Source organism: Schistocerca piceifrons, chromosome 2 (genome assembly GCF_021461385.2).
Source record: "Schistocerca piceifrons isolate TAMUIC-IGC-003096 chromosome 2, iqSchPice1.1, whole genome shotgun sequence".
Taxonomy (NCBI): domain Eukaryota; kingdom Metazoa; phylum Arthropoda; class Insecta; order Orthoptera; family Acrididae; genus Schistocerca; species Schistocerca piceifrons.
The window spans coordinates 495,707,389-495,719,899 of NC_060139.1; the positions used below are offsets into that span (position 1 = coordinate 495,707,389).

The following is a 12,511-nucleotide window of genomic DNA, read 5'->3' on the forward strand; positions in this document are numbered from 1 at the left end:
ATATGGGAACTACTCTCTCTCTCTCTCTCTCTCTCTCTCTCTCTCTCTCTGTGTGTGTGTGTGTGTGTGTGTGTGTGTGTGTGTGTGTGTGTGTGTGTGTGTGTGTTTTCACACGCTCATTCGCTTGCCGCCCTCTTTCTCATAACGGTTGTTTATTCAGACTTAAATTTTCATTTGCTCTTTGTTTTGCTCTTTTTTGGTATTAATTTCTTTAAGTTTGAAATATTGATTAGCAACAGTTACTGGATAATACTGCTGCAGAGCGTGAAAGTAAGCTGTATCCTTACCTACTATTCATTTCCTGTGCTCAGTCTCCCTCCTTCAGAATTTCTATGGTTATGCTTCTTTTCTCCTCTCCAACATCTTTATCCTGATAAAGAAATTCTAGAAAATTATGAAAGTTAAAGATTCAATTGTGTTTTCAGTTTTTGTACCTGTCAGTTCATCTCTAGTTGCTTCTCTTTTTATAGTTGTGGTGGGAAACTATCTTTATCAAAAATATTTTCAGGACAGTATTTAATGCTTTGTTCAGCTATAGTATTTTGGTCATGTGATGTCTTGCTGAAATAGATTCAACAGAATTTGTTGGACAGTAAACACATGGAACAAGTCTAAAATATTATAACTAGTTCTTTAAATGTATTTTAACATCACAACGAAAGTCATTTCTGTCATTCAACACAAATTTTCATGGGATGTCCCACACTCATCATGGAAACTGTCTGCAGTTCCATCTACAGTGCTGTGCATTTGCATCAGTAGCTGCTTTCTTTCAGTTTGTTTGACTTCAGTTATAACAGATGCACTCACTTTCCATGACTGCAGAGAAAACTTCATTGTTTTAAAAGGAAAAGAAATGAATGTTTAACAACTATTTAATGTGATCTCAAAAGTTTCCTTGATGTGATTGATGAAATAAAAGTTCCATAATATGGAAACAACAACTTGGCTGAATACCCAGAAGCACTGTATGAACTATTGAATGCATTCTAAATAGGCTGTGAACAGTTTGAGGGTTTAATGAGAAAGGTTAATGGTTATTAAGAGACAATGTGTATTTATTCAGAAAAATGACTGCATTCTGCAAGAAAACATTCTCCAAATAATTTTACACATTTCATTTTCACTATTTTACTGTAAAATTATCTTACATTGTCTATGATACAGGTCTTATGTATTCCACTTTAGAAACATGCATAAATTATATTTTCTCCTTTTTTCCCCTCAGTCATCCCATTCTTTAATACAAAGTTGTAAAGATACATACATGAAGTCGTATACTTATGCCCAGTGAATATTGAAATCAGTAAAAAATATAAAACAAATAAAATAATTAAATCTATCACTCTGGAAAGGATTGCCTATTGATATCTATTTTAGTAGGTATTTTATGAAACTTCAGTGAAATGGAGCACGTTGCTTTAATCAAATAATACAAGAAAGAATGCACAGATAGACAGAAGTCTAACCTGATGCATATTCACAATCTCTCCTCTGACAAACATGAAATTTATTCAGCTTTTTAAACAATAAGTGTATTGTTTTGTATGTACAAAGTTGTTATAAATTGCTTAACTTCATCATATGTATGGATTTCTATTTTTCACCTCCACTGAATATTCCGGTCACAATTAAGAAAAGCGGTCTCCGGACTTCAGGAAGTATGTTTAGAAATCTGATCCAATCATAAATATAACTCATTCACGTACTTCTCATTATTCTTGAGGAGGAACATGTTAGATAATAGGTGTGGGTGCTCAGCATAAGCTCAGTAGCTTTTTAAGAAATCTAAGATTCTTTTACATCATGTAATGCTCACAGATGAAATTCGCTTTGAAAGGTAGTCCTGGTGATGACGCAGGCAGAATGCAGCTATTCTTTTGCAAGCTTTCTCCATTTGTTCTTTTGGAACTGTCAGCACGAGACGCATGTAGTTTGGGTAATTGAAACACTGTCAAAACACAGTTACAAGCAGGCATCAAAATACGTAATATCACAAATAATGAAACACAATTACAAGCAGGCATCAAAATAAGTAATATCACAAATAGTGAAAGAGACTTCTTTTGTGCTGTTCATGTACAAGTGGAATGCAATATGTTATCTTATATAAAATGTAAATTTAGTTTATTGGTGCTTCTTACACTTAGAAAGCAATGGCAAAGTATATAGTCTGAATACAGAAAAACAGCAATTTCCATTCTACAACCAATACAAAAATGAAACTGTTTGTCAACCTTTCATACTTTAAGCTGCCTCTTCTAAGAGTGCATGTGAAAACTCACCTGACTTGGTAAGCAGAACACTGATTCTTCACTAACAAGTCTTTCAACAAAATCAAGGTCTGAAGAAAATTCTGGAAATAATGTTACCGTTATTCCTACCTGGAAAACAGAAATTTCAGTATCAGTAGGTATAAAATGTACATGAAGTGTCACCTAAACTGGAATGTGTCTTACATTTTATTGTAAAATTCACATATTGAAGTATAAGCTAAACTTAAAATAAATTGATTACGAGGGCTGCTCTAAAAGTATCCAAGCTTATTTTTAAACGTTGAAACCAACAATGGTATCAAGGTGCATGCATGCTCTCTATGTTTATAGACATATGTAGTGTGTGTGGATTTGATATTTTTTTTTCACAGCTCTGAGAACAGTCAGTCCCTGGTTAGCCACTGACAAAAGTACTCATGTTACTGGTAGTCTTCAGAATTTGTGTTTTGGGTAAAATGATAGAAAAAGTGGAACCATGTTATTGCATCAAATTTTGTTTTAAGCTTGGTAATGCTCACGTTGAAACAATCTCCAAGGTTCAACAAGTGTTTGGGGCCGAAGCAATGGATACCACATGGATAAAGGAGTGATACAACCACTTCAGAGATGGCCGCTCACCAGTGAAGAGTGAAGCATGTTCAGGTAGGCCCTCATCATCCACAACTGAGGTTGTTAATTATCACATAAGGACCCCGGTGATGCAAGATAGACAGATTGTGATCAGAGAACTTGCAGACGAGGTTGAAATTAGTACTGGATCCATTAATTCCATTTTAATGAAACATTTGGACCTCAGGAAGATCTCAACAAAATTTTTGCCGAAGTTGCTAACAACTGAGCAGCACCAACTTCGGAGATTGCACAGGACATGCTGGATACTATGAACAGTAATCCCAACTTCCTTAACACAGTGACAATTGGTGGTGTGTCCTGGGTTTGTGTGTGCAAGCCAGAAACAAAATTCCAGCCACCGCAATGGGAGCATCTGTCATCCCCGAGACCCAAAAAAATGAGGCACATCCATAGCAATGTGAAAGTCAGGCTGACCATCTTTCTTAACTCCAATGGCATAGTACATCATGAGTATTCCCAAGAAGGCACTAATGTCAATAAGGAGTACTACCAAGAGGTTCTGCATTGCCTTGATGAAGCAGTGAGATGTAAACAGCTGGAAGTGGTCAGTGGCCAGTTGGCACCTTCACCACAATAAGGCACCCACTCATTGCACTAAATTAATTCAGAGCTTTTTGGCCAAACACGGCATGGCTGTGGTCTGTCACCCTCTCTATTCCCCTGATCTACAACCAAGCTAAACTGAAAAAGACCTTGAAAGGGATCAAATTTAAAAAGAAGGAAGACATTATACAAAATTCAACAGAGTAGGTGTGCACCATATCAAGAGCGACTTTCCAGCAGTGCTTCTAGCAGTGGCAGTAGTGTTGGAAGAGGTGCATAGAAGCTGAAGGGGACTACTTTGAAGGTGACAAGTGTCGTACAATAGTATCTGAATAAAAATTGATTTTTAAATAAAAGTCGGATACTTTTTGAACAGCCCTCTTATATGCATACAATAGTACGTCTAGTACGATAGTGTACTGGAGAGCAATCTATAAATTTTCACTCTGTGAGCCGGCCACAGTGGCCGAGCGGTTCTAGGCGCTTCGGTCCGGAACTGCGCGACTGCTACGGTTGCAGGTTCGAATCATGCCTCAGGCATGGATGGTGTGATGTCCTTAGATTAATTAGGTTTAAGTAGTTCTAAGTTCTAGGGGACTGATGACCTCAGATGTTAAGTCCTATAGTGTTCACAGCCATTTGAACCATTTTTTCACTCTGTGTAGCGGGTGGTACCTGTTTCAGGATGTACTTCAAACCTCTCCCCAAAAGGAAAGAAGTGCACTTATCTATTTTTATACATTGGAGTTATATGGTATAATGTTCTGGATCAACTCTTCATTGTGGGAGAAAATACATATTGCTCAGAAAAGAGCAACAAAGATGACATGGGGTATTTATCATTGGATCTCTTCACAGAGCTGAGCATGCAGACAATAGTCTTATAGTGAGTGTAATTATTTCATTATGAAGTTGATTAATAACAGTCAGAGTTTTAAACAGTAACATAAATATAATAGTGGAAGGGGAAAATGTGTACTATCCATTACTCAGCCTTTGCATACTGTCAAAAGGAATAAAGTCATAAGCCATTGATGATATGCTGAGTAGACTGAAGAGAGTAACATAAGAACTCAAGTTGAAGTTGCATCTGTTTGACAGAAGATTCCGTAACAGGGCATGTAATCATGGAAGCATTTGAAAGAAGTACATTTGCCTTGACAATGTATTGGCATATTTCACAGAATAATGGGTCATCATAGATATGATCCATGCAACAAGAAACATACTAAAGTAAATGTAGTTGTGGAGTTCAGCAGTAAACGGTATATGTATGAATAACTGTTGAATCACAATACATATAGACTCCATGTGTAGTAATCCTATGAACTAAATACTTTACTGTCAGAGTTCAAAAACTATCAGACCAAAATACATTGTTATTGCTTAGAAAGTAAGTCCTAATGCGAGCAACAACAAAATTTTCGTGTACACACTGTGTGTGGTTTCCTTTCCGAGGTGGAGATAACATTATTTTGTCAATCCCTGATCATACTCCCAAAATTCACAATTCAGCTCAGCTATAAATCTGTTTGTTTTGACTTTGCCATTTTTCATGTATGATTGTTGTATATGTGCCACTCTCAGCTGTTGTGTATCACATTTGTGAAAGATATTAGCAGATTCAAATTGAAAATTGTGTATGTGTCTGAATTTATGTACAGATAATGTCTTTCCTTTTGTATGAAGACTTGTTTCTTAGCCAGATAAAAGGATTTAGGCTTTTTAAAATGTGTAACATTTGAGTTGCTCAAGAAGTAGTTTTTTTCCTTCTTGGGAAGTATAAAAATTATTTTGCAAATACTAACACTATTGTTTGAGCTGTATTTTAAGGAAGTTCCTGTTCCATTCAAAATGCTACAGTCAACGCATATTTCATAATTTTCATAATGGTTTAAAAATATTAATTTATTATTCACTCCATATACCCGAGAACAAAGAGGAATCCACTGAACGAAACTATCCTCACTGAATGACTGCGACAGCAGGGTAGGCTTTATATAGCCGTGGCATTGTAATGTTTCAAAGCATCAAGGCAATGCGAGGTGGAGGGTTCCAGGCGCTTCTGCTCCAGTCCTTTCGATGTTGCTGCAGCCGCAGCGCTGGCCCGCCGGTGCCAGACTTTACCCGAAGGTTCGTGCACCAGGACAAATTCTAAGTGTGCCCACTGCACCATAACACTATCATGATGCACACCACTCGTTTTCAGTTAACCTGCTCAACTAATTATTTGTTTTAACTCATTACTGAATGTATTTTAAAAGATAACTGTCATCAAACAAGGAAAATAAAAATTTTTGTAATTTTACAAAGCATAATATAACTGATAATTTTTTTAAATTAATGGGGGGGCTCTGCTCCCCCCCCCCCCCCCCCCACAAAAAAAAAAAAACGAATTTTTGGGAGGACTTGGGCCCCCTCAGGTCTCAGGGAGCCTGTACTTGTGGTGTTGTTTGTTGCAGGTTTCTAGTGTGAGTCGTGTACGAGGTGTATATTGAAAAGATTCCACACTGACACCTATCTGTGCCATTCAATCTGTGTATTTGCTAGGTACAATGTTACATTTGCTTACAGTACGCTTGTGTGTTCCTTGAGTGCACTGTGACTTACTGGTCTGTTAGTGTGTGACAGTCAAAGCCACAGATCATGAGTGGACAATGGGATTTGCCAATGCAGGAAAAGCTGACATGCTCATGGTGTATGAAGAGTATAGCAAGAAAGCAGTTCATTCTTTTACGGTGTATGTGGCACAATATCCCAATATACATCAATCATCTCAGCAATTATTTAGGCCTATCAATTTTTTCAGTCAGTTATGTCTGAGTGGTAGTGTAACAGCTAGACAATATAACAAAAGGAAACAAGCAATGATGGAAGAGGGAGAAATTAATGTTCTTGCTGCTGTTGCGGTTGACCACACCCGAGCTCCTGCACAATCGTATGAGGAAATGGCATGAGTCTCACAAGTGCTCTATGCATTCTCCCTCAACATAGGTTTCATCCATATCACATCTCTCTCCATCAAGAGCTGCATCAAAACAATTATGAAAATAGTGTTAACGTCTGTACATGGGCATTAAGACAGGATATTCCAGATGTATCATGTGTCTTGTTTAGTGATGAAGCCACATTTACCAATCACGGCCAGGTAAACTGCCAAAACATGCACTACTGGCCTGTTGACAGTCACCATTGCCATCATCAGGTGGAACGTCGGTGTCCATGGAGTGTAAACATGTGGTGTGGGAAAGTGAACCACTAGCTCATAGGCTCATTTTCCAAAGATAGAACACTGAACGTGCACAAGTATCACGACTCCCCTCCTAATTGACCATCTTCCATGGATGCTAGAAGACGTTCCTCTACAGACTAGAAGGAACATGTGGTACCAACGTGATGGCTGTCCAGCCAATAGTGCATGAAGTACTACAGCATATTTTCATGAATTGTTTCCCTATTGTTGGATTGGATACAGAAGATCTGTACCTTAGCCAGCCCATTCCCTGGATTTGACGCCTCCAGCCCATTCCCTGGATTTGACGCCTGTAGACTTTTTTTCAATGAGGAAAGCTGAAAGATGTTGTCTACAAGGACATACCAACTACACCTGTTGATATGCAAAATGTATTACTGCAGGCTGCTCGGACATCTCTGCTGAAATGCTAGCATGTGTGCAGCAGTCGTTTGTTACCATACTGGAAGCATGTATTGCTGCTGCCATTGGTCATCTTGAACACAACCTGTGATGGTCAATTGTCTTGTTACTGGTCAAAATCCTTATAACTAGTGGATGCACTTGTGTTGTTCTTTAGTGTGTGCTACCACAGGTATTGTACAAGTGTCAGAGTGGGAACTTTTCAAAACATGTTATCTCATAAATGATTCGCACTAGAATTCTGCAACAAACACCACTGACGTTCTGATTTACCTTACTTTTAATTTGTTGAAGTCAATAAGTATTGTTCCATTTAAAAAGTGTGTTTGCACAAAAATACACTTTCTAAGTATTACTACAATCACCTAATTGGCTAACAATACAAGCCCCTGACTACCAATCCATTCTGTGAAAAATTCACATCAGCAGCACTTTCCATTTCTGCAGTATTTGTGGTCAAGTTTTAGGTGATCCACCCTGTATATGCTAAGTGTATTGCCCTGCAGTTGGGCTCAGTATTTGTCAACAATTTTGTATGTGGTCATGTTATTGGAATAACTCTTTGGGAGACAATGTTTCAGTATTTCTGGCTGAATCTGTGGCTGGATATATTTCTTTTATTTCACTCCTGATTCATTCATGACACTAGCTAGTATATTAGAGTATTATTGTTGTAGTAGGTGACAAAAATACTTCCCAACTCTAGTTCTGTTGGTTACAGTCATCAAACTCTGTGCTGTTTATTGTAATTTTTGATTTGTCCATTATATTAGAAAGAAGATGTGTAAACTAAGTGCACACTTCTTTCAAAAAACAAATACAACAACAATTTTCCCATGGCGATGTATTTTACCATAATATGTCACTGAGTTAAGTCGATACTAAATACTTATACATACCATCATATACATAGCACCCTGAGGCATTACTGGACGAAGGCCCTTCACTTCAGATAAAATGTCATACGCAAGATCAGCATTGTCCTGTTAAAAAACAGAAGAAAAGCATAAGAAAGAGAGTGCACTGGGTGGAGCTGTTGATAAATACCATAACAACATGGCAAGGGAAGGGAAGGAGAGTAATATGTATTGGTGTAAATGACAATGGCTTTGGTGAAAGCTAGGCAGGATGAAGCCATCAGAAAACAAGAACAACAGTTGTTAGAAAGGGAGTGGTTCCCTTGAGGTGGACAAAAAACAGAAGAAAAGAGTGAAAATATAATATATATTGTTGCCATTTTCAGGTATGACTGGTAGGATTTGCCTTCTAGCAAGAACATAATTATATGTTGGTCTCAACCTGAATGTGTTTAATGGCACTTTAGCCATTATCACCTAACATTAATTTCTTTGTCCTTAGATTACATTTTGTATTTTCAGAAATTATTTGTCCACTTCAACAGCTGTTTGTTATAGAATAAATGTGGAATGCTGTTTTTATTTTAGTGAACCAGCTTTGAGACTTTTTAGATGGGATATTAGTCATTTTTAGTAAATGCATTGTTATACTTTTTGTCAATTTTTTTCATCATTCCTATTCATGGTTCTAGCAGTTACTTGTTTGAAAACAGGATTTCCAGGCTCACTTTGGTACCACCGACTGCATTTGCAGAGATTATGCTATAGGATTTTGAGTAAAGGAGAAGGTTGCTTTTGTTATATGAGCATAATTTAATGTTGATTTATTCAGCAGTAAGAAAAATAGAAAAAGTGATTGAAACTATTATTTGTTTTATTTGGTTACGATTTATTTAGTATTCATTGTGATCTAGTGTTCATTTGTGCTTCATTGTCTTGTCTCCTCCACTTTTTGCTGTGATGGCTAGCATACCATCAAAATGACTGGACCAAGATAAGGTTGTCGAGACACAGACAAGTATCTGATTACTATGAGAAACTGAAGCAAGAGCACTGTGTGCTTTAAATAAAGATTCTGCTACTGAGTTAGTGATTCAAATGTGTAATCTTGAATCAGTATCCAACTGCTTTAAGTCATTTGCAAAAGTTACTCATTGTTCTTATTATTAAAGTTACTGATTGAGCTCAAGACTTGCTTTCGTAGGTTTACATACTTGTTTAGAATTTAAAATCCAAAAGTAATTTTCATTTGTACTGAGCTATTGATTACTCAAGACAATACTCACTATTCCATTTGCCCAGTGATTTGCAAATTTATGTTAACAGAAAACATGTAAGAAGATCATAATTGGGAACTTCAAGTTCTGCAGGGGAAAAATAAATAATAAAACCTGCAAGTTGGAAAATAGTAGATAAATGTCTCAGAATCCACTTCTGAGGTACACCACTGAAGTTTAATCTGGTCCTGTAGTGTCATGAACACTACAGAAAAGAGAATTATGAAAAATCAAAACAGGAGTGTTACTTAATTATACCTTCATTCTTTTTGTAATAATATTTGCTGTGTCAACTCACCTGTAATACTTTTATGGTGTCTTCAAAGAATTTCTGTGGTGTGTTGCTGAGTATGGCAGGAATGGCTCCTTGTACCAGTGTGTTACCACCAATAGTTCTCTGACTGAGGCTTAGAAGAGCCTTTCGGATCTGGTGAAAGAAACATGTTTCAGTAAGAGGCAAAATATTTTCGGGAAACTGATGAAAGAATGTATGTCATGTTATTCTCAGCCACAGGTAGATTATGTGGTCAAAAGTTTCCAGACATTTGATAAATGTAAGAAGTGAAAATAACAGAATCTGGGACCTCCTCCTGCTATTGTAAGAGGGTTTTATCATAAGGAAATGTTTTCCGTTAACTTCTAATACTCTAAAAATGCATTTTGGTTGCGTTCTTTCTCCAAAATTGTGAATGGCCATTGCTGGGGATTAGAGTGGATTTATCTGGCACACAACAGATGCTGATGCTGAAGATGTTTGATGACATTCAGCTTTGAGCAGACATGAAAACCCACATTACTTTTCAGAATGAATCTTTCTATCTGTAGTGTTGCTCTGAAACTTCCTGGCAAATTAAAATTATGTTCCGTACTGGAACCTGAAGCCAGATCCTTGCCTTTTGTGGGAAGTCCTCTTTCCAAATGAGCCATCCAAGTAACTGGACTGTAAGAGAAACTTCCTTGCAGATGTGAAGCTGTGAGGATGGGCTGTGTGTCATGCTTGTATGGCTCAACGAGTAAAAGCATTGGCCACAAAAGGCAAGGTTTTAGGTTCTAGACCCAGTCCAGCCATGACTTTCACTTTCCAAGATTTTCTTCAAACTACAGTGTAACGGTTCTTGTATTAGGGTCAGCAGTACAGGAAAGGGCTCTTTCCAAACTATTTCCACAGCATGGGAAGCATGCTGTGTGCGAAATGTCTTCAGAACATCTGGATTTATTCTGAAATCCTAAAACAGATCCACATTATTATGTAATGATGCCATCAAGCTTCATTGTTGCCACACAACTCAAATAAGTACCATCAACCAGATCCCCATTAAGTGGAGCCATAGTGTGAGGTAAATTAAGAGAGGCCATCCCCAAACATATTCAGAACAAGTAAATATACTGAGGTGCAGTTTTGTAGGAACTATAGCAGACAATGTGGTGAACTTTTTAATGAACGTAAGCAGCTTTTAGAATTTTTAGCTTTCAAATTGTGACACCATTTTTTTATGTTCTTATGGAACTATATAATTTTTTCTCATGACATTGGAAAGACCTTATGAAGAGAACTTCAACAGCATGGTCTGTATAAGTCATGACCAAATAGTAACAAGATAACAGAGTGCTAACACTATTCTACTATCAGGAACAGACATCTGCCCTGTTATGTCAACTATTAGCAGACATATGACTTAGATACAGTACAAGTGTTCATTGTGATTATCATATCAGATGCTCAAAATATTGACACTGAGTACTGATACATAACATAAAGCCATTCCTGCAGACTATACAGCCCACTGAATTTCATCTGAACTTATCGCAGGACAAGCCCATGTTATATGGCATTTCATGTCTTCAGCAGTTGTTAGTGTTTCCTTGCAGACCTCTTGCTTTAATTTTCCCCACACTCCAGATGTGCCAGTTAAGCATGCATGCCATTTTGTGTTTCCCAAATGACCAATCCAACGATTTCCAAATATGCTGTGAAGGAATTTTGTCATTATCTGTGTGGAATGAGAAGGTTATTTGTCATTTTGGTACCACGTGAATTGCTTTAATTCAAGTCAGTTGTCTTCCAGTAACTACAGCAGCATTTGTGTTTTGTACTGCAGATCCATGTGTCTATTTAGAGTTTCATCAATAAAACAGGGACCAATGATGTGATTACTGAAAAACTGGCACCATATGCTCACAGACTAAGGTCACTGCATATTCAATTCTCTCTGTCAACATGTATTTTACTGGCCAGTAGGCCATATTATGAAGATTTGTTTATAAAAAATGCTTTGTAATCAAGATCTTGCATAGAAAAACAGCATCCCTTTGCATTTTTTGTACATGTCATTAAGAGTCATTTTCATCAAGCAGATGATGGAGCAAAATGTGGAAATGATAAATGCATTTGAATGTAGTATTTGCAGAACAGTTCTTTGGCTGATCCCGCTTGCACATTCAAGCTGTCTCGTAGTGACATGTGAATTGTGTGTTACTGCTGCTACAATATTAGTTACTTGCATCCCATTAGTTTCTGTTTTTTGTGGCACATTTTATTCTTCACACTTTGAGTTTCTTGAATTTTTTATAATGTTTGCAAAACAGATCATTAGGATGTGGCACAATCAGGATACTTTCCAGCATACAACTGTACCACTGCTGTAACAGTTCGGCAACATTCGCCATACACAAAAACCTTATCCAATTTTTTGACCATTGTATACATTGTGAAAGTCTGAATAGCTTAATAAGCAAGTTGTGTGATTGCTGCAACAGCAGAGATTAAGATGATGGGCTTCAGGCTCACAGATTAACACACAAACTATACCCAAGTTATGTATTTCCTTACATTTAGTACATCAGGGAAGATTTTTATGGGTCTTCTACCCTTAAGGCTAGACATTGGTTTTCAAAGCTTTTATACTGTTATTGTTTGATCAGCCTCCACATATTATGGTGCTGAAGTCTTCATCGGAGGCTCTTTTCAATATAACACAAAAAATGTACTTCCGAAAAGTGTTGAAATTTAGTTGTATATGCTAGAAAATTTGTCACATTGGCTGCTGTAGCTTAGATACAGAGAAAGAGAAACTGTATACAGATACTGAATGAATAACTCAGTATGTAAAAGGAGATGATAATCTAATAATCACTGGGGATTGGAACGTGGTAGTAGGGGAAGGAATACAAGAAAGAGTTTTGAGAGAATATAGACATGATAGTTGGAATGAGAGAGGAGAAAGACAGACTGAGTTCTGCAATAAATTTCAGCTAATAGTAGCAAATATG

General features: G+C 37.1%; 1 protein-coding gene across 1 annotated transcript in view; it reads right to left on the reverse strand.

Annotated features, from left to right (window-relative positions):
- Positions 1-1,132: 1,132 nt before the first annotated feature.
- LOC124775514 (tyrosine aminotransferase) overlaps positions 1,133-12,511 on the reverse strand; it is a 195,081-nt gene continuing 183,702 nt past the window's right edge. The window contains exons 8-11 of the mRNA XM_047250347.1: positions 9,540-9,668; positions 8,007-8,090; positions 2,286-2,384; positions 1,133-1,951 (exon numbers count right to left, since the gene is read on the reverse strand). Coding sequence (XP_047106303.1) covers positions 1,805-1,951; positions 2,286-2,384; positions 8,007-8,090; positions 9,540-9,668 — 459 coding nt within the window. The 3' untranslated portion in view covers positions 1,133-1,804. The remainder of the gene's footprint in view (positions 1,952-2,285; positions 2,385-8,006; positions 8,091-9,539; positions 9,669-12,511) is intronic.